General features: G+C 44.8%; 1 protein-coding gene across 1 annotated transcript; it reads right to left on the bottom strand.

The window, feature by feature from the left end:
• Positions 1 to 348: 348 nt before the first annotated feature.
• LOC144598828 (venom prothrombin activator porpharin-D-like) lies at positions 349 to 20,986 on the bottom strand. The gene is made up of 9 exons (XM_078409300.1): positions 20,582 to 20,986; positions 20,303 to 20,463; positions 18,116 to 18,140; positions 12,398 to 12,526; positions 8,314 to 8,427; positions 5,947 to 6,075; positions 4,313 to 4,425; positions 2,928 to 3,039; positions 349 to 2,040 (listed from the first exon to the last, which is right to left on the bottom strand). The coding sequence occupies exons 1-9, from the start codon at positions 20,640 to 20,642 to the stop codon at positions 1,487 to 1,489; spliced, it is 1,398 nt and encodes a 465-aa protein (XP_078265426.1). The 5' UTR covers positions 20,643 to 20,986; the 3' UTR covers positions 349 to 1,486.
• Positions 20,987 to 21,074: the final 88 nt, after the last annotated feature.

Below are 21,074 nucleotides of genomic sequence, written 5' to 3'. Positions count from 1 at the left end.
CATCTTTTGAAAAGGAGCCTGTATGACAGAGATTGCATTATCTTTGTCAGTGCAAGTCGATCAAAATCTAAAAGCAATATGCATCCTTCAGTAAAAGGGACACCTGGAATCTTATCCAAGATCCTCTAAACTTAATGTTGGAATTGGGTTTCACGACAAAGCTAACATTTAATAAATCACTACAGTAGTTACGCTTGTTTTTGAGCCTCTGGGTAGTTCCTTAACATTAAAGATGTCTTTAAGCATGTTTTAAATCTTTTGAATACAATTCTTCAAATTTACTGAGTAAATGCTATCCATGTAGCAGTTCTGTTGTTTAACTGCAATATTTTAATTCTTTAAAATCTGGTTAGGCAGTAAAATAGAAACAGACATATTTTTTATTGTGTGGTCAAATCGATTTTCGAACTGATTTAAGAAAATGTACTCTGCACTCTCGAAATATAGTGCAGAACACTTTTGATAGCAAAATTTTAAAACTTTCAAAGCTGACAACATTTTTGAAATCAACAGGTTTAAGCAGAAACTTATGTTTTTCTAGCACTGGCCCACCTTTGTCGCTGTTGGTGTCTGGACACTGAATAGAACATGGAACAAATGTGGCAGTGCGTTCCAGGCACCCACCACTCTCTGAGTCAAGAAAAATCACCACATACATCTTTAAACTTTACCCCTCTAACTTTAAAACAATGCCCTCTACTATTTTGAAATTCTGTCCTGGGAAAAAGGTTCTGACTGTCTACCCTATCTCACTCATAATTTCATTTACCTCTATCAGGTCTCCCCTGCCTCCCACACGATGTAGAATATAATCCAAGTCCGTCCAACGTCTCCTTATGGCTAATACTCACTAATCTAGGGAACATTCTGGTAAACCTCTTCCACCCTTTCACCAACATCTCTATATCCTTCCTGAATGCAGAAACAGGTGTTTCTGTCTTGCCACTGAATATGCTTCCAGCTTTTCCTGACCTGGCCACCTGCATCCGTGTCAATATTGACCGTTTGGGTATGCCCTGAAACCACTCTGCTCAGGACCAAGATTAGGATTAGGGATTCCATAAGGAACTGACTGATGAATATTCCAACTCTTGCTGGCATTTCGCTGGCTAATCCATGCAATATCTGTGCTAAAACTTAGGGTAATGGTCAGAAAGATCAAATAAAAATATAATTGCTTGAATTCTGAGGAGAATTTAAATTAAATTGTTGTATCCACCATTGTTACTCCTGCCATCATGTCATCATTTGCAGTATGATAACCCTCAGAATTGTCATCACAATTATATTAACAGTTCTATGTTTTCTGGAATGATTTTAAACTACATACCACCTTCAATGTTTTCTTCACAAAGTTAGGAAGCAGAAGTCGAACATGAGTCAGCAAATTAATTAATTTATTTTTAATTCTCTATTTCTGTACCTCTGTCTATGGAACATTAGTGAGTAAAACGCACAATCTCAGCTTGTTATATTACATGTACAGTTAGTGACGTGAGTGTTTTTTCCTCATTATCTTTTTAATCCAATTTATGTACCTTGAAACTTTAGTGTATACTGGTATTTTATTACAACTATATTCATCAGCACCTAAACTCAAGCCTGTCAGGAACCATACACCCTTGTAGCTGGTTACAAGGGGACTTCCTCTGATTAAAGAACATAATGGATCTTCTAATTCTTCGAACCCTGCACAAAACATTCGATGTACAAGAGGAAAAGTCTGTACCCCTTCACAACTGGCATGTGTAATGTATGGGACATAAGGGACACCAAGCATAACTGGCTGCTCAACACGGCCCTGTTCCAGTTTCCATCCACTTACTGCCCCATACTCTGAGTTCATCAAAAAGAATTCAGCAAAGTCGGCCTCCGGGAGGCAGATGGGGCTGGTGTAGTTGTTAAACTGAATCGGCATCTCTAACTGCAGTAATGCAATATCATTCTCGAAGGTCGCCTGCGAGTACCGCAAATGAATGTATATTCGACTGATGTTAATTACTTGTTCAGTGCCTTCTTCTTCCTCCAGGTTGTGTTCTCCTATGTAGATGGTCAAAACAAATGTTTATCTATCACAAGTGCATATTTTCAAAGTTAAGAAAGATCCTGTTCTGTGACTTGTATTTATACAGAGGTCTTTGCAATTTCAGGATGCCCCAAAGAGTTTTACAGCCAATGAAGTCATACAGCATGGTAACCATCTCTTCGACCCAACTTGCCAGTACCGACCAAGATACCCCATTTACACTAGTCGTACCTGCCCGCATTGGCCCATAGCCCTCTAAATTCTTGGAATCAAGTAACATTTAGAATACAGTTGCAGATGCAGTAGGTTTATGACTGTGATCATGATCCATAAGATCTTCCCATGTTATTTCAACTAACTCCATTTCTATTTCCTTTGTTCACACTATATCCCAAATACTAGCCATTTGCCCCAGCCGGTCCATGTTTGGTGCTTATGCTTCGTTCCTGTTTACTCATTCCCTGCACCAATTTACCCTCTTGGATTATTATTCTAATCTGGTAGTTTGGAGAGCAGCTGGTTCCGATTTATAGGCTACGGCAACAGGAAAAAAGATCTGACGTAGTTCCTGCGGATTATCAATATTCACACTAATGTGCTCGTGTGAGGCTTGTGGCAAGTGTATCGCATCCCTTGGACATAGCCCATTGATTAGGCACACAGGGGGAGATCAGGTATTCAGGGGCATAAGTTGTTTGTCCATTGTTTTCTCATAGGTTGGAGATCAGCCCTGATTTTACTGAATGACAGAACAGCCAGAAAGGACTGAATGGCCTCTTCCTGCTCCCACTTACATTGAGGCAGTGTTAGGGGAAAAATATTTAACTTTGAAGTCACCCTTGTTTTATCTAATTATAATTTATTTTCAGAACATTTAATACCTGAAACTGAAGGAACTCACCGAGGATAACTGTGGAAAATTGCATGTGCTTTACACAGGCAGCTGAAGTCAGCACAAAGTCCTCATTCAGAATGGCACCCCCGCAGACTATTTCATCACTTTTCAGAAGCACCTGTGGTAGAAATATGCAAACCACCTTAGACCCTGCATACTACACATCAAAACAATCTGAAACTGCTGGTCATGGGGATCAAGCCAGAATCCCAGGCGAGAAGGTCAAATCTTATTGCTTAAGATGCACTAATGTATGGAAATGTAGGGGAAATCATGGATACGTCAAATGTTGTTGCTATGTACTTGCATAAAGCTATCAATAGACAGGTTTGGGCGTTTCAAGGCTGTGGCTAATGTCAGTTGTTGGTACAATTTAGACATTCCCTGCATGTCCATGTGTCTATCGAAAAACCTCTTAAATGGCACTATCGTCCCACCACCACCCAGTATCCCACCGCTCTCTGTATAAAAATAACGTTATCTTTCCCCTTTGCCTCTAAAGCTATGCCCTCTAGTCTTCGACATTTCCAATCTGGGAAATAGGTTCTGACTCCCCAATATATGCCTCATATAGAGACCGATGGCCATCTGCTTTTGAATCCTGTGCCTGGTTATTACCTGGTGCAGATTTCTCAAGTCTATTCACATGGTTGGTGCCTATTGGGCTCTGAGAAAACAAGGTAAGTAGCATAGTTTTAATTATTTGTCTACATTAGTGTTTTAAATTATATCAGTGATTTTTGGTCATACACATTTTAATAAGTTCTTACATTTCTTATGTTATTTTGAATTGTTTTCAAATGTGCTTGAATGCCCATGTGATCTGATTCCTTCTTCCACAGCCTATCCACCAAACAGATCAGGTGTAGGGATCTGGAGGTGCTAGGTTTAGAGCAGGGCACTTTAATTATTTGCTGGTTCATGTATTAGACACCACTGGCAGAGTTGTCATTTAGTGCCCATCTCCCACGCCCTATACTAAGGAAGTCGTTAAAGGTCATCCAAACTGCAGGGATTTGCTCCGTCTAGTGTACTTCAGTTGAGCTGATTGTACCTATGTGTGGTATATCTGATCTATTTGGACAGCATGCAAAACAAAGCTTTTCAGTACATGTGACAATAATAAACCTAATCCAATATAGTTCTCCAGAATGCAGTTCTCTAGAGATGTTGCCTGACTCGCTGAGTTACTCCATCGTTTTGTGTCTATCTTTAGTTCCGTAAGGGCATTAGTGAGGTCCTTAACCATGGGATTTAATGGCAATCTTATGGTTTTATATGGTTTAAATATTATTTAAATATTAGAATCTAAATTCTCCAGCTGCTACGGCGAGATTCAGCCACTCCAGTCACGTCACCTGTGTTACCGTGCACTAGGTTTATAGCCTTACCTGCCAAGGGTATTCACCCTTTTGACATCGCTGGTCACCAATGATTGCCCTAATGATCAGGTCAGAATTATCAGTTGCTAGAGGGACCGACAGCTTTCCACATGGATATGGCACTGTTCAACACAAAGGAGTCAGTGGTGGGGTTAGAGTTGCAATAATGAGCTGAGATATATTCCTTCTCCAAGTTGTCCTGTCACACAGATAGTACACACACTCATGCTCATTCTTTGCTGGCTGCCTGCCACGCTGTTTGGAGATCTTGATGTGCAATGCACACCCACTTCAGAATAATTCTTGCCAGGCAGTGGTGTGCTTGAGTCTCCCATCTGCAGGGTGGGTTGGTGAAGAGACCACTCAGCTGATAGAGAATTAACAAACACTGGACAGAGAGCTGAATAAGGGATACATGGTGATATAGGGGAAAGAGTACAAACCCAACTACAGAGATCTCAACCGTGTTGCCACCCAGGGATGCGTGATACCCACAATCAGCACTGAGCTCCAGGCATTCGTAGTTAGGTCACGTACCATCCTGAAACACCCACGATATGATCCTGGTCCCAGTATTTGCTGCACTGCATGGTTCTCTGCATTATGTTTCAATTTGCAGTGCAAAGTTGTACTGAGCATTCAACGTTCGACACAGTGTCTGCTGAACTGGGGCAGCGGGGTATGATACATGTTTGTTGCTCAGACATTGTGATGCACCGTTTGTTGCACTGAGGTTGCGATGTGCGGTGCCTGGTTTGCTGCAGTAAATCTGTGATATAGTTCACTGCACCACACTTCTGATGTTTGCTGTACTGGAGTTAGAATAGGTGGTGTCTAGTTCATAAGAAATCAGAGGAGGAGGAGGAGGATAGCTTTCCATCCCTTACACTTGTTGCTTTTAATAAGATTATATGTTGGATCTTTTACTCCAGTACACATTAACCTGTGTCAAATGATTCCCTTAATGTCTAAAAAATGGACTGATTTCTACCTGATTTCGCCAACTGAGCCTCCATCAACTTAGATAGAGAATTCCAAAATGTCACCATCCCCTGAATGGCCATCCCCTTTATTTTGAGTAGTAAACAAGGAACTGCAGATGCTGGTTTATACCAAAGATAGGCACCAAGTGCTGGAATAATTCAGCGACACAAAATGTTGGAGTAAATCGGAGACACATACTACTGGAGTCGAGCTCTTCACCCCCCTCCCCCCTCCCTACTTCTGAAGAAGAGTCCCAACCCAAAGCGTCACCCATCCTTTTTCTTCCGAGATGCTGCCTGACCTGCTGAGTTACTCCAGCACTTTGTGTCTGCCCTTATTTTGAGTCTGGCCTGGTTTTAGACCGGGGGGGGGAGGGGGGTACTTAGCAGGCCAAGCAGCATCCGTGGGCAGATGATATTTCAGGTCAGGAACCCACTTCAGATCCTCCACATGTGCTGCCTGACCCACTGAGCTCCAGCAGTTTTTTTTACTGAAGATTCCAGCATCTGCAGTCTCTGATGTCTATGTATTTTGTACTGTTTGCATAACTGCTAGTAGTGTTAAATCCCCCCTCTACTCTTTAAACCCAACAGCTGTGGATCAGAGTTGAGCACTGATGTGTGCAGTGTAGTAAAGCACAGAATAGCATTAATAATTACCTTCAGGAACACAACTCTTCTTATCTTTCCCAAGTTTATATCCCTGAGCACAGTAACAGGCATAGTTATGGTGCTGTAACTTGCAGAAGTGATCACAGCTTTGTCCATGTGATGTACAGTCCTGGGGATCTGAAATTCAACCAATTGATCACATAATCTCTCACCGTACCACAAGGTGATACTTAAGGTCACGACAAAAACAATGCAGAAAACAACACTGTCCCTCATATCTTTTCCTATGCTGGCTGATCCTATGCTACCCTTGAAGATCTAGAATTAAAATTATTAATAATAATTTGAAGAGTGGAGATCAGCATAAAAGCAATAGTTGCTTCAAACTCTTTATAGATTGGAATGGTGAGAATAATATTGTGATATCCTAATGCAGTAAGATCTGAAGTATAAGCCTCTACGGATGTGTATTAATCCACTATAATAATCAGCAAGGTGATTTAGTGTCAACCATTCAGCTATTGGTCCTCTTAAGCTGCTTTGTCACCTTTCACTGTATTTGACTGGGCATTCAATCAATCATACAGTAAAGAAACAGGCACTTCGTCCCAACTCATCGATGACAACCAAGATGCACTATTTCAGTTGGTCCCATTTGGCCCACGTACCTTTAAACCTTTCCCATCCATGTACCTGTACACGTGTCTTTTAAATGCTATTATAGTAATGCCTCAACTACCTTCTCTGGCAGCTCGTTTCCTATATCCGCCACCCTCTGAGTGAAAAATGGTTCCCCTCTGATTCCTTTTAAATCTTGCCCCACTAACCTTAAACCTATGTTCTCAGGTTTGTGATTTCTCTACCTTGGGTAAATGACACTGTTCAATCACCCTATTTATTCCACTTATAGAACATAGTACCATGCAGTACATGAATGGGCCCTCCAACCCACAATGTTTGTGCTGAACATGATGCTAAGTTAAACTGATCTTATCTGCGTGCACATGATCCATATCCCGCTATTCCTTGTACTTCCATGTGCCTATCCAAAACCTCTAATGTCACTACCTCCACCACCACTCCTGGCAATGCATTCCAGGCCCTCACCACTCTTAGTGTAAAATAAAAACAGGCCCATACATCACCATTACATTTTCCTCCTCTGTATCCTACAGTGTTGGACATTTCCACCCTTGGAAAAAAATCTTCTGACTGTTTACCTTATCTATGCCTCTCATAATTTTATGTACTTCTATCATGTCTCTCCTCGTCCACTGATGTTCCAGAGAAAACAATCCAAATTTATCCCTGTTGCTGAAACCAGCTAAAACAGGCAGCATTGTGGTAAACCTCCTCTGCTGCACCCTCTCAAAGCCTCCAAATCCTTCAAGTAATGGGCGACCAGAGCTGCATGTAATACGCCAAATGCGGACGAACCAAAGTCTTATAGAGCTCATATATCATACTCAAAGCCCCTGACAATGAAGGCAAGATCAACTAATTGATCACATAATCTCTCACCGTACCACAAGGTGATACTTAAGGTCACGACAAAAACAATGCAGAAAACAACACTGTCCCTCATATCTTTTCCTATGCTGGCTGATCCTATGCTACCCTTGAAGATCTAGAATTAAAATTATTAATAATAATTTGAAGAGTGGAGATCAGCATAAAAGCAATAGTTGCTTCAAGCTCTTTATAGATTGGAATGGTGAGAATAATATTGTGATATCCTAATGCAGTAAGATCTGAAGTATAAGCCTCTACGGATCATACACTTTGTTTACCACCCTATCTACTTGCGCTGAACGTTCAATGAGCTATGAACTTATAGATTCCTCCTTGCATCAATGCTAATAAGGGTCTTCCATTTACAGTATACTCTTCTCTTACATTCAAACTTCCAAATGCAAAACCTTACACTTGCTCGGATTAAACCCCATCTGCCATTTATCTGCCCATTTCTGCAGCATTTCTATATCCTGCAGTATCATCTGACAGCCTTCACTGTCTGCAGCTCCTCAATTTTGGTATCGTCAGCACAATTACTCATCAATCCAACAACATTTACATCCTATATATATCAAAGCATCCTGTGTGTGTATGTGTATGTATATGTGTACATGTGTGTGTATGTATGTATATATGTATGTGTGTATATATGCATGTGTGTGTATGTGTGTACATATATATATATATATATATATATATATTATAGTGCATAGCGTTAGAAACATTGAGAGTTTGAGTCATTTGGAATGATTGAACTGCTTTTCCAAAGTCAGGTTGACCCATATTTACATGAATTCTCTCTCTGCTATATTATTTTCAAACAACCCTGTCTCTCTGTACTTCTAAGTGAACAGATATGAGCAAAATTAGCAAGACACAAAAGTATTAGAGATACATTACCATGTTCACAGTTTTGACCATAATAGCCAATTTCACAAGAACATTTATAGTGTGTAGCATCGTTGGAACACCATCCTCCATTCATGCACGGGTTGGATGCACACGTATCATTTTCTGGAAGAAGATATTTATCATTAAATTTATTTAGAAAATTGAAATTGCAATTTCAAAAGTATATTAAGAGATTATAGAAACCACAATGAAATCCTCAAGTTTGTTAGACGAGACGGAGGGACTATTCAAAAATTATAGTTTCAAATGTAGCTTCATTGAGTTCATTCAAAACAGGGATCAATAGAATGGTGGAATTTAAAGTAATCAAGGGATTCGGAGAAAATGGTACTGATCTTGAACTGCAGAGCAAGATCAAAAGGTCAAGTGGCCGACTTCAGCTGCTATTTCTTATGTTTATATCATGATGCTGCCATTGAGCAGGTGGCTCTTTAAGCAGAGTTTATATGGCTTACTGTGGTCATATCTGAAGTTAGATGCAAACATTTTCAAGATCTGGAGTCTCATCTCCCAAAGTTAGGTATCTGGACAAGGGATTGTAGGCTGCCACAACACTCTATGTGGTATTTCTGTTTACTTACACTGGAAATGGGCTTGTGCCCAGGCTGAGGCATCTTGGTGTTACCGCAAAATTGACAGGTCTCCACTGCATAAAAAAAACTTAATAGTAGCATGAAAACATGCTCCAAATGGAATTGAACTATTGGGGTGAAATAGAGGGCAACCAACTTTCCTGAAACTGGTGCAGGAATTACATTCAGTTAATTTCCCAACCTTCCCACAATACACACCACCTCCCTGTGGCTTGTGTCAGTGATCTAGAATCCTGTCAGACTGCCTTCCAGGATATTTCTTGATTGAACAAAGATAGTGAGGAACTACCATTACCAGTAACGGAGTTGAAGTGAGAAGCTGTTTCTGGGATAAACCTTGTTTGTATACCTTGGGTATGCAAGCAAAGCATTTCATTGTGCCTTGTCACATGCGACAATAAAATATTCCATTCCATACGGTTGCTCTAAATTAGGGATACCTCAAGGAGAAAGGTATGAAAATGCAAAATAGGAAAATGTAAACCACCTTGCTGAGGGTTCTTCCGCTTGGCAGATGCCTCCGTTTATTATCCTGGATTTGATCACACGATACAAGAGAAGTCATTCTTATGTCCAATATGATGATATATTTGCTATTGCTACCCTAAAAGTCGTATTTAAGGGATGAAGCACTTTCTTTGGATGGAAGTTAGAGATGGTTTACTGGGTTGATTCCTGGGATGAAGGGGTTGACACATGAAGAAATGTTGAGTAGGTGGGCATGTATTAGAACATAGAACAATAGAGCACAGGAACGGTCCCATCGGGCCACAATGTTTGTGCTGAACATGAACATGAAACTGTTCTCATCTGCCTGTACATGATCCATATCCCTCTATTCCCTGCACTTCCAATTGCCTACCCAAAAGCCTTTTAAACGCCACTATCCTATCTGTCTCCACCAGCACCCCTGGCAATGTGTTCCAGCCCATCACCACTCTCTGCGTAAAAATGTGTTCCGCAAATCTGCATGAAACTGTTCCCTTCTCACCTTAATGCTATGCTCTCTAGTGTAGGACATTTCCGCCCTGGGAAAAGGTTCTGACTATCTACCCTCCAATTAAATGAGAGCAAGTCTGAGGTCATCCTATTCGGCCCCCCCGACTCCATCAAATCGATAACAGGCAGTCTTGGAAGTCTATCCTGCCTAGTCAAACCGCATGTCAAAAACCTCGGCATGATATTTGACTCTGTATTAAAATTTGATAAGCAAGTCAACGCTGTGGTAAAAGCCAGCTTCTTCCAACTTCGAACCATAGCTAAAATCAAACCTTTCTTCCAATTCGACGACACAGAAAAAATCATTCACGCTTTCATTTCCTCCCGCCTAGACTACTGCAACTCCCTATACACTGGGATCAGCCAATCTTCCCTGTCCCGCCTGCAACTGGTCCAAAACGCCGCAGCGAGACTCCTGACGGGTACCCGTAAAAGGGACCACATCACCCCGATTCTGGCCTCTCTCCACTGGCTCCCTGTACGGTACAGAATCAACTTCAAGCTCCTCCTATTCACGTATAAAGCCCTAAATGGACATTCCCCCCCCCTACATCAAAAATCTTCTAACCCCCCTCTCTAACTCCAGGTCCCTCAGGTCGGCCGACTTGGGGCTACTCACTATCCCGCGGTCTAGGCTTAAGCTCAGGGGTGACCGCGCTTTTGCGGTTGCAGCTCCTAGACTGTGGAACAGCATCCCTCTCCCCATCAGAACTGCCCCCTCCATCGACTCCTTTAAGTCCAGGCTCAAAACCTATTTCTACTCCCTAGCGTTTGAGGCTCATTGAGGAGGCACTGTGAACTGTTTGCGTGCTACTATATGTTTCTTTTTTTTTTCCTTAGTACCTAATCAGATGTACAGCACTTTGGTCAACGTGGGTTGTTTTTAAATGTGCTATACAAATAAAATTGACTTGACTTGACGACTTGACTATGCCTCTCAAAATTTTACAAACTTTAATCAGGTCTCTCCTCAAACTCTGACATTCCAGAGAAAAACAAACCAAGTCTATCCAACCTCTCCCTGTTGCTGAAACCCTCTAATCCTGGCAACATCCTGATAAACTTCCCCTACACCCACTCCAAAGCCAAATCTTTTCTGTAATGGGGGTGACCAGAACTGCATGCAATACTCCAAATGAAGCATAACTAAAGTCCCATTGGGCGACAAATTGACTTAATCCCCCTACCAATGAAGGCAAGCATACCATACACCCTCTTTACCACCCTATCTACTTGTGCTGCCACCTTCAGTGAGCTATGAACTTGGACTCGAAGATCGCTCTGCAAATCAAAGCTGTTAAGGGTCTTGCCATATACTTTCCCCTTACATTTAAACTCCCAAAGTGCAATACCACATTTAAACACCATCTGCCATTTTTCTGCCCATTTCGTAGCATTGGGATCTATATCCCAATGTATCTTCTGACAGCCTTCCTCAGTGTCTGCAACTCCTCCAATTTTGGTGTTAGCAAAATTACTCACCAACACGTTTTTGTCTAGGTCATCTGTATATATCATGATCAGCAGAAATCCCGAAGGAAAACCATGCAGTCACTGGGAGAAAGTGCAAACTCCACACAGGCAGCACCCGAGGTCGGGATCGAACCCGGGTCTCTGGTGCTGTGAGGCGTGTGAACAAGAGTGCATGGTTTCAGAATTAGGGGTCAGAGAGGAGGAGAAATTTCTTCACTTGGAACATTAAAAATTCTCTACAAAGAGCTGTAGTAATTGAGTCTGAATATTTTCAGGGTTGAGATTGGCAGCCATTTGATGGGTAAGAGAGTCGAGGGGTATGAGAGTAGCAAGGGACAGTACGGTGGCCCAGACTAAATATTTATTCATTTAACAGTGTAATACAGTAGTGGGAACAAAATTGCACAAATTCTGCAGCCTATTATTGAGCAACCTGTCAGAATTAACTGCAAAGGCAGCTGGTAACAGCAGCCCCATTCAGAAGCAGCTCTAAGGGACATAACTTTGTTAATTTACATTCTTTACATTGTTTTTAAAAGTTTTTAATTTTTAAATGTATAGATGTATTGTTTTCCAATTTTTACAATAGTTAATTTAGAACAAAAATCTTTACTAGTTAGTTTTTAATATCTTAAATGTTTTTGAATGAATGAAATATTCAGAATATACAATGTTTTGAGAGTCATTTAACCCGGGGTGGCGGCTGATAATAGCAGGATAATCAGCTGATTGCTGAACCTTGCTACATTACCAGGATCTGTTGCTGAGGATCATGCTGACCTGAGGGCAGATTGAAGTTGGGGGTCTGTTACGTAATTCTGGACTGACCAGATATCTCAGCGTTGAGTGCAGATGACTCAACGTGGTGTTTAAATGCACAGAGGATTCAGGGACTTTATCAGTGTTCAGTGATGGCCCCCCCCTCTAAATTAACATCCAATATCAGTTAGTGTTACCGACCCACTGCCAGCACAGTTACTGAGGACAATCAGTTCCAGTAGTCTTACCAATCTCACAGGTCTTGCCACCGTAGCCTTTCTTACATGTGCAGTTATAGTCGCCAAGAGTGTTGAGACATGTCCCACCATTCCAGCAAGGAGCAGATTTACACAGATTGGTAGTAATATTGCTAGCAGCTGAAACAAAAATGTATAAACCAAATAATCAGAACAAAATTTGTAAAGAATATGCTGGTAACATTTGTTTAAAAGTAACCAAATATTACTTTATTATACAGAAATATACAAAAGTTACAATAGAAAATATGTTGATATGGCGAGTCTGGAAACTTGTTCTTTGATGAAGAAGTTTATTGCGACAGCAATATTCGATTACAAAGCTTTCTTAACAAGTTATCAGACAACCATTAAAACTCACTGTCCTCTTCGAAGACGTCTTCTAACTCACTCTTTTCGGGCGCCAAAAGCGCACATGACAACGCTGTCCAATCAGCGATGTCGCTCTCTGGACCAATCCCTACGGTCGCGCCCACACGTGACCTTGCTTGCCAATCTGAGGGTTCGACGACTAGGACCACTCTCTATGGTCGCTACATGACCCCCCCCAGAACCCGAGGTACGGAACCTAGCAGGGAGCCGGATTTCGCAACCAGAACGAGTAAGGAGAGGAGCAGCCTGAACCACAGGAGCAGGGGACTCCGGACTTGGTGGAACTGCCGGCGCGGGGGGTCCTGGACTGATCAGAACTGCCGGAGGCCGGCCTCTCCTAGGTGGTTGGCCGACCAGGACTGGGCGGTCCGGATCCAAGTGCGCAGGTTTAAGCCTGGACACCGAGACGAGCTCACTCCTGCCGCCCACGTCTAAGGTGAAGGTGACCGTCCCCTTACGCAAAACCCGGAACGGCCCTTCATAGACCCTCTGCAACGGGGCACGATGGGCATCCTTGCGCAAAAATACAAACTCACAGTCCTTCAGGGCAGGCGGTTCGTGTACCATGGGACACCCATGACGTGAAGTCGGAACTGGGGCCAGGGAACCCACACGTGCCCGGAGCGATGCTAAGACTGATGGGACTGGAGGCAGCTGGCCGGAGGGGTCCGGAAGCAAATCCCCAGGTACTCTTAAGTGGCGAGCCATATACTAGCTCCGCGGACGAAACACCGAGATCCTGCTTAGGAGCAGTCCGGATGCCCAGAAGGACCCAGGGGAGTTGGTCTACTCAGTCCGGGCCTTCTAGCCTCGCACTGAGGGCCGCCTTGAGTTGACGGTGGAACCTCTCTACAAGCCCATTTGCCTGGGGGTGGTATGCTGTAGTGTGTTGTAACCGGGAACCGTACAGCTCTGCTAGCGTGGCCCAGAGGGACGAAGTGAACTGCGGCCCCCTGTCGGTGGTAATAACCGCCGGAACCCCGAAACGTGCTACCCAATGGAGGGCCAAAGTCCTGGCACAAGAGGCAGCAGAGGTATCGGACAATGGGAAAGCCTCTGGCCACCGGGTGAACCGATCCACCACCGTGAGGAGATGGGTGTAGCCCCGGGAGGAAGGCAAGGGCCCGACTAAATCCACGTGAATGTGGAAAGAACGGACCGCTGGGACCTCAAACTCCTGTACGGGGGGCTGGACATGGCGCTGGACTTTAGCGGTCTGGCAGGGAACGCAGGAACGTGCCCAAACCGCTACCTGTTTACGCAGGCCATGCCAGACAAACCGAACGGCTACTAAAACGGAGGTGGAGCGGATGGACGGGTGCGCCAGCCCGTGAATGGCATCGAAAACCCGGCGTTGAAGGGAGGGCGGCACTACCGGCCTGGGACGGGAAAGGGAAACATCACACCAGACTTTTGTGCCTTCCGACCCACAGGCTACCTGAGCCAACTTCAACCCCGAAGTGGTGGACTGGTATGCCGAGGCGGTATCCGCTAGAAGCTGTGCCTCCGCAAGCTCCTGGGGATCCACCTCGCAGTCCACCGCCGAAATGGGGGAAAAAGCAGGCCGAGACAGGGCGTCAGCAACGGCATTAAGCTTACCCGCGACATGACGGACATCGGTGGTAAATTCGGAGATGGCAGTCAGGTGCCGCTGCTGGCGGGCCGACCATGGGTCGGACAATTTGAAAAATGCAAAAGTTAATGGTTTATGGTCCGTAAAGGCCACAAATGGGCGGCCCTCAAGGAAATACCTGAAATGACGAACAGCTAAATAGAGGGCCAGAAGCTCTCGGTCAAATGCGCTATACTTCAGCTCAGCCGAATTTAGTTGCCGGCTGAAAAACGCCAAGGGCTGCCAAAGGCCACCGACCTGCTGCTCCAAAACCCCATCAACCGTCAGGGCCGTGGGGGCGGAGGGGCTCGGGTGGACCAACATGGTGGCATCTGCCAAAGCTGCCTTAGCTGCTGCAAAAGCCGACTCCGCGGCCGGGGACCATATCAACTCTACAGGTTTACCCGCAAGGCACTGGAAGAGCGGGCGCATGACCCGCGCAGCTGCCGGAACGAACCTATGGTAGAAGTTAACCATGCCTACGAACTCCTGCAGCCCTTTCCCTGTGGTGGGCCTGGGAAATGCCTCCACCTTCTCGGGCAAAGGGGTGGCGCCGGCAGGGGTGATTCTGTGCCCTAAAAAATCGAGAGAAGGGAGGCCGAATTGACACTTGGAGGGTTGGATAATGAGCCCGTGGTCTTGGAGCCGCTGGAACACAGTCCACAAGTGGACCTGGTGTTCCTGCACTGAGGGGCTGGCGACCAGGATGTCATCTAAATAAATAAACACAAAGGGTAAACCCCGACCCACACGGTCCATCAGTCGCTGGAAAGCCTGTGCCGCGTTCTTTAAACCGAAAGGCATGCGCAACCATTCGAACAACCCGAACTGAGTGATTGTGGCAGTTTTTGGTATGTCCTTCGGCCGCACAGGAATCTGGTGGTATCCTCGTACCAAGTCGATCTTGGAGAACACCACCAGCCCAGACGAGAAGTCCTGCAGGTGCGGTATGGGGTAGCGATCAGCCGTGGTGACAGCATTGAGACGCCAATAATCGCCACATGGTCTCCACCCCCCAGATGCCTTGGAGACCATATGCAACGGCGAGGCCCACGGGCTGTCAGACTGACGGACAATGCCCATTTCCTCCATGTTCCTAAATTCCGCCCGCGCCACCACCAGTTTGTCGGGCGGTAGCCTCCGGGCCCGAGCGAAAACGGGAGGGCCCTCGGTGCGGATGTGGTGGACCACGCCGTGCTTGGCCGAAGGAGTATCAAAACGCTGGATGAGCAGCTCTGGAAACTCCGCCAGGACCTCAGCATACGAGTCGGGGGCCGCGACGACGGCCTGGACAGTAGGGCTGGGCGGGGAGGCGATTGTCGGAGCGACGGGCTCATCGCTGGCGGAGGGTCGGAGGTCGTTACCGCGGACATCGGGGACCAGTGAAAAGGCCCAGAGAAAATCTGCGCCTAGGATCGCTTGTCTGACGTCTGCTATAATGAATGGCCATTCGTATGTGCGGAGGCCTAACACAAGGGACATCTTCCGCGTACCGAACGTGCGGATGGGGCTGCCATTAACCGCGATGAGGGTAGGACCTGTCTTACCCGATCTGGTCTCAAGGTCGGTCGGCGGCACTATACTGACAATGGCTCCCGTGTCCACCAAAAATTCTGTGTCCGTGAATCGGTCTCGGACGTAGAGGCGTCGGTTCTGGCCAATCGCAACTGCCCCTATGTACGATCGGCCGAGGCATTTCCCGCGAAAGCACAAGGTGAACGGCAGTTGCGGGATTCCCCACCCCATCGTAGATGGTAATAGCTCCAGCCGCGCTTGTGCGGATCCTTTTGGCGGGCTTTTGGAGAAATGGCGGGAGACGCAGCGCCATCTTGATGTCGCTGTGGCGTGGTCACTGATGTCGAGACCTTGTTGATCGAACCGCTTCCTTTCGATTTGGACGCCATGAGCGCATCAGCTTTTTCTGCATATGCCTCGGGGTCCTTAAAAGAACAATCCGTGAGCATAAGTCTGACATCTTCGGGAAGCTTCTCTCGGAATGCCTGCTCGAACATGAGGCAATCCGTGTGTTCACCTGCTAGCGTTAGCATCTCAGCCATGAGAACGGACGGCAGCCGATCTCCGAGATCCGGTAGGTGCAGAAGTTTTTTAGCTCGGTCATGCCTATGGAACCCGAAGGTTCGTAGTAACAATGCCTTCATGGCCTCGTACTTGTCTTCCGCGGGAGGTTTAACGATGAACCGCATCACGCATGTGGTCGTCTCCGGCGATAGAGCGCTGACGAGGTAGTAGTATTTCGTCGCATCTGCCGAGATGTTTCTTAAATGAAACTGGGCTTCGATGTGGACAAACCAAGATTGTGGTTGATGTGTCCAAAACGACGGAAGGTGAACGCTGACCGCGCTTAGCTCCGGTGTGCCAGGCGCAGCAGTCAACAACGGGGCGTCGTGTTCGTTCATGGTCGGTGATCGCCCAGATCACGTCGGGGTCACCAATATGGCGAGTCTGGAAACTTGTTCTTTGATGAAGAAGTTTATTGCGACAGCAATATTCGATTACAAAGTTTTCTTAACAAGTTATCAGACAACCATTAAAACTCACTGTCCTCTTCGAAGACGTCTTCTAACTCACTCTTTTCGGGCGCCAAAAGCGCACATGACAACGCTGTCCAATCAGCGATGTCGCTCTCTGGACCAATCCCTACGGTCGCGCCCACACGTGACCTTGCTGGCCAATCTGAGGGTTCGACGACTAGGACCACTCTCTATGGTCACTACATTGAACTAAATACCCTATTAATGTTAATTTTCCAATGTCACATTCAACCTCACTCTTGCCATGCCCATTCAACCTGTTTTGCTTTCTCTCATCTATGCAACTAACTTATAAAGTTGACTCTCTCTGCCAGAACTACAAATTCCAATGAGTCTCTATGAATCGAGCATCTAACCAGCATCACCTCGCTAGACGTGTGCCATAGACCTCTTAATGGTCAGCAGGACATAAAGGGGGCAAATATTTAGACAAATCACCTTGGTGTAAAAATATCAGGATAATCATAATTCCCTAGGACAGACAAGAGTCACCTTTTTTTTAACCAAAAGTAAATGTATTAAATTAGTAACAATAATAATATTTACAAAACAAGAGTCTTACAGTGTGGAAACAAACCCTCGGGCCCTCGCCCACACTGGCCAACATGCCCCATCTAAACCAGTCCCACCTGCCTGCTTTTGACCCACATCCCTCAAAACTGTCCTATCTATGTACCTGTCTAAATGTTTTTTAACCGTTGCGATAGTATCTGCCTTAACTTCCTCCTCTGGCAGCTCGTTCCCTACATCCACTATTCTTTGTGCTAAAATAGTTACCCCTCAGATTCCTATTAAATCTTTCCTCTCTCACCTTAAATCTATGTCCTCTGGTTCAGGATTCCACTACACTACAGGTAGACTCTGTGCATCTACCTGATCTATTCCTCCCATGATTTTGCACACTATAAGATCACCCCTCATCCTCCTGCGGTTCCAAGGAGTTGCCGGAAGATGTCCAGGGCACCACCTCAGTTGGTACATATTTCCATCATCATTTACCTATAGTCAACGCTATAATCATACATTAATTTGAAAGTCCAAGAAATCTGACTGATTTATTATAAACAATTGTACTAAGCTCTTTGTTAGCATAGACAAGAGAGAGAGAGAGAGAGAGAGAGAGACTTGTTATCCATCACAGTCATTAATAACTTGTTCTGTGAAGTCACTCACCTGTGTAAGTCTTGTAGAAATTCCGCTAGAGAGAAAAGAAGAGTGTTACCTGATGAAAGGAAATATTAATGTTTTGCCATGATTATCCAGATTTTCTTTATATGCTTGATGCTTGATGGCAAAATCTGTCAGCAAGTACTTTGTCTGAGAGTAATGATACTCTAACTAGTACCCAAAGAATTGCAGACTGAATCCCTGCTCCCTGCACCAACTCTTCAGCCATGCCTTCATCTGCCCAACATTCCCATTCCTATTCTCTCTAGAGCATGGCACTGGGAGTAATCAGATTAGTATGTTTGAGGTTCTGCTTTTTAACCTTTTGCCGAACTCCCTGTATTCACTCTGGAAGACCTCATCCCTTTTCCTACCCAAGTCATTTGTGCACAATGATTTTGGCTATGCCCCCTCTCATTTGAGAATATTCTGCAGGCACACAGATACATACTGGACCCTGGCACCAGGGAAGCACACACCTCTGCTAATTCTAATCCCTGTGATTGTGCCAATTCTAGATTCTCTCCAACTGTTGATTATACCTGTAAGATATTACAGCTTCAGCATGTAGATAGAAACAAGCACAGCATTTCAGTACTCGCTGTTGCCAGTGTGGGTCTTCTTTATTTCACAAAAGTACACTGCGCATACACATATTCACGAGACTGATAATATATAGAATATATCACATAACACATCGTACCATTTTAGTGCTCAGTATTTAAAGTTACAGTTACCATTATATACACTACACGGCTCTCCCCTTAGAAAGTAAAATAACTTGTAAATTAGACAAACAAAAATAATTTTAAAATTTAATCGAACGACTGGTCTCCTGAGTGGTTTAGGGGGAGAGTCAAGTTCTAAAGGATCTAAAGGAGAGTCAAGTTCAGGATATTTACCTTTGTCTCTACTTTCTTTGGAGATTCTGATTTTACATCTGAACTTGGAAAAATACCAAAGTCTGACAGATATACCTCTTCATCTATGCTTTGCTCGTATACCGGTTCATCCCTTGCTGGGATCATATGGTTCATGTGCACACTTCTAACACGTCCTCCAATTTCTACCAAGTACCTCCTGGTACCACACACTTCAACTAATGTTCCCACCTCCCGATAGGGACATCGATTTGCAGGTTAACCCGAACACCTAAGGGAAGGTGAGAGCTGGAGGCCCACAGTAGCCTGGGGTTTGCCCGAACCGGCACCGCTCATAATACCTAGCGTGTGGACTGGACTTGGAAAATGATGCCAAAACATGGTGCTTCTTACAGGCGGGATCAGTAGACTATTTTTGTTAAATTTGCTAATTGGGGATGTGTTTAGGTATGGCAATACTTCTATTGGACTGTATGAAAGAAAATAACTTCATTGTGCGTTTGGACTTCACACGCATGGCAATAAAAGCACCGTTGAACCATTGAGTGGTGTGCCTCTGGGATCGGTGCCGGGCCCATTGCGGTTTGTGGTTTATATAAACAACGTGGATGAAAATGTACATGGCATGATTAGTAAGTTTGCAGATTACACTAAAATGGGTGGTATTGTAGATAGCAAAGATGGTTATCAAAAATTAAAGCAGGATCTTGATCAGTTGGGCAGGTGTGCTGAGGAATGGTTAATGGTCTTTAATGCAGATAAGTGCAAGGTGAATGGCAGGGCTCTGGGGAGTGTTGTAGAGCTGAGGGATCTCGGAGTGAATGTACATAGTTCCTTGAAAGTGGCCTCATGGGTAGATAGGGTGGTCAAGGCTTTCAGCACATTGGCCTTCATCAGTGAGGGTAGTGAGGGTATTGAGTATACAAATTATAATGTTACATTACAGTTCCACAAGACATTGGTGAGGCTACATTTGGAATATTGTGTTGTATCGCAGGAAAGATGTTGTTAAGCTGGAAAGAGCGCAGAGAAGATTTTCAAGAATGTTGCCAGGACTTGAGGGCCTGAGCTATAGGGAGAGGCTGTGCAGGTTGGGGCATTATTCCTTGGAGCGCAGGAGGATAAGTGGTGTTCTTATAGAACCTGAGGGGGCAATCTTTTTACATAGAGGGTGGTGTGTATATGGAACAAGCTGATAGAGGAGGTATTTGAATCAGGTACTATAACAATATTTAAAAGGCATTTGGAAAGGTACATGGATAGGAAAGGTTTTGAGGGATAAGGGCCAAATGTGGTCAGGTGGTTTACTCACCGTCTCCTCTTGGTTCTCAAACACTTCCCTTGCCTCCTCGTAGTTGCACTGCTCTTCTCTGCACTCCCGCTCCAAGTTACCTTGCCTGAGCTCCTCCAGCAGGAAGTTCCTGCGTTTCTGTCTGCTCAAAAGTCCTTGTGCAGCATCGCTGGGGAGGAAGACTGAGAGGAGATTTGGTGTTATTTCTAAAAGCCAGTGCTTTCTTTCAACAAAGTAAATGGCTAATCCGCGGAAAGCGGTCACAGCGTAAATTGACTGTGCACTCCATGTGGGACAGACCTTGTTGATTTGCCTCCGTGGGAACAAGTGATGAGAGGACAAACCCCAAAAGCCAGAGCATTGTGGATAATGCCCCCACAAAACTTTCCAGCTTCACTCTCTCCTAAAGCTGGACTGTGCGGTGAGGTTTAAAGTTCAGTGCCTAGGGATTGTTTATCTTTGCAGTCAGTCATTACATCCAGCCGACATACTCTGAGCTGACATTCACTACAGTGCTTGCATGAATCTCTGACAAGTAATTTGGGTTCAAATAATAAGCCTGGGGTGTGGGAGAGATCTCCCTCTCCATTAGGGCAATTCAATGCACCATTGAGTGCACTTTCCAGACTGGAACAGCTGACCAGACAATAACAACACCTAGAGTAAATATTGTACATTCAGTTGAAAACTGAATGCTCCCTAAACATGCTCCCTAAACCACCTCTATCCACTCGCCCCACTGGTTTGATTTGTCCTCTATATTGCATGCAGTTCAGGTTTAGAGGGTACTAGT

This window comes from Rhinoraja longicauda, chromosome 12 (genome assembly GCF_053455715.1).
Source record: "Rhinoraja longicauda isolate Sanriku21f chromosome 12, sRhiLon1.1, whole genome shotgun sequence".
In the NCBI taxonomy this organism is placed as follows: Eukaryota; Metazoa; Chordata; class Chondrichthyes; order Rajiformes; family Arhynchobatidae; genus Rhinoraja; species Rhinoraja longicauda.
Note: the sequence above shows the minus strand (reverse complement) of the source record. Positions and strands in the feature narration are given on the sequence as shown.

Coding starts and splice junctions, on each gene's coding strand:
- LOC144598828 (XM_078409300.1), bottom strand. CDS start 20,642: ATGCTCTGGCTTTTGGGGTTTGTCCTCTCATCACTTGTTCCCACGGAG. Junction 20,464..20,581: donor CACGGAGGCAAATCAACAAG/GTCTGTCCCACA, acceptor ATCTCCTCTCAG/TCTTCCTCCCCAGCGATGCT. Junction 18,141..20,302: donor TTGAGAACCAAGAGGAGACG/GTGAGTAAACCA, acceptor TTTTCTCTCTAG/CGGAATTTCTACAAGACTTA.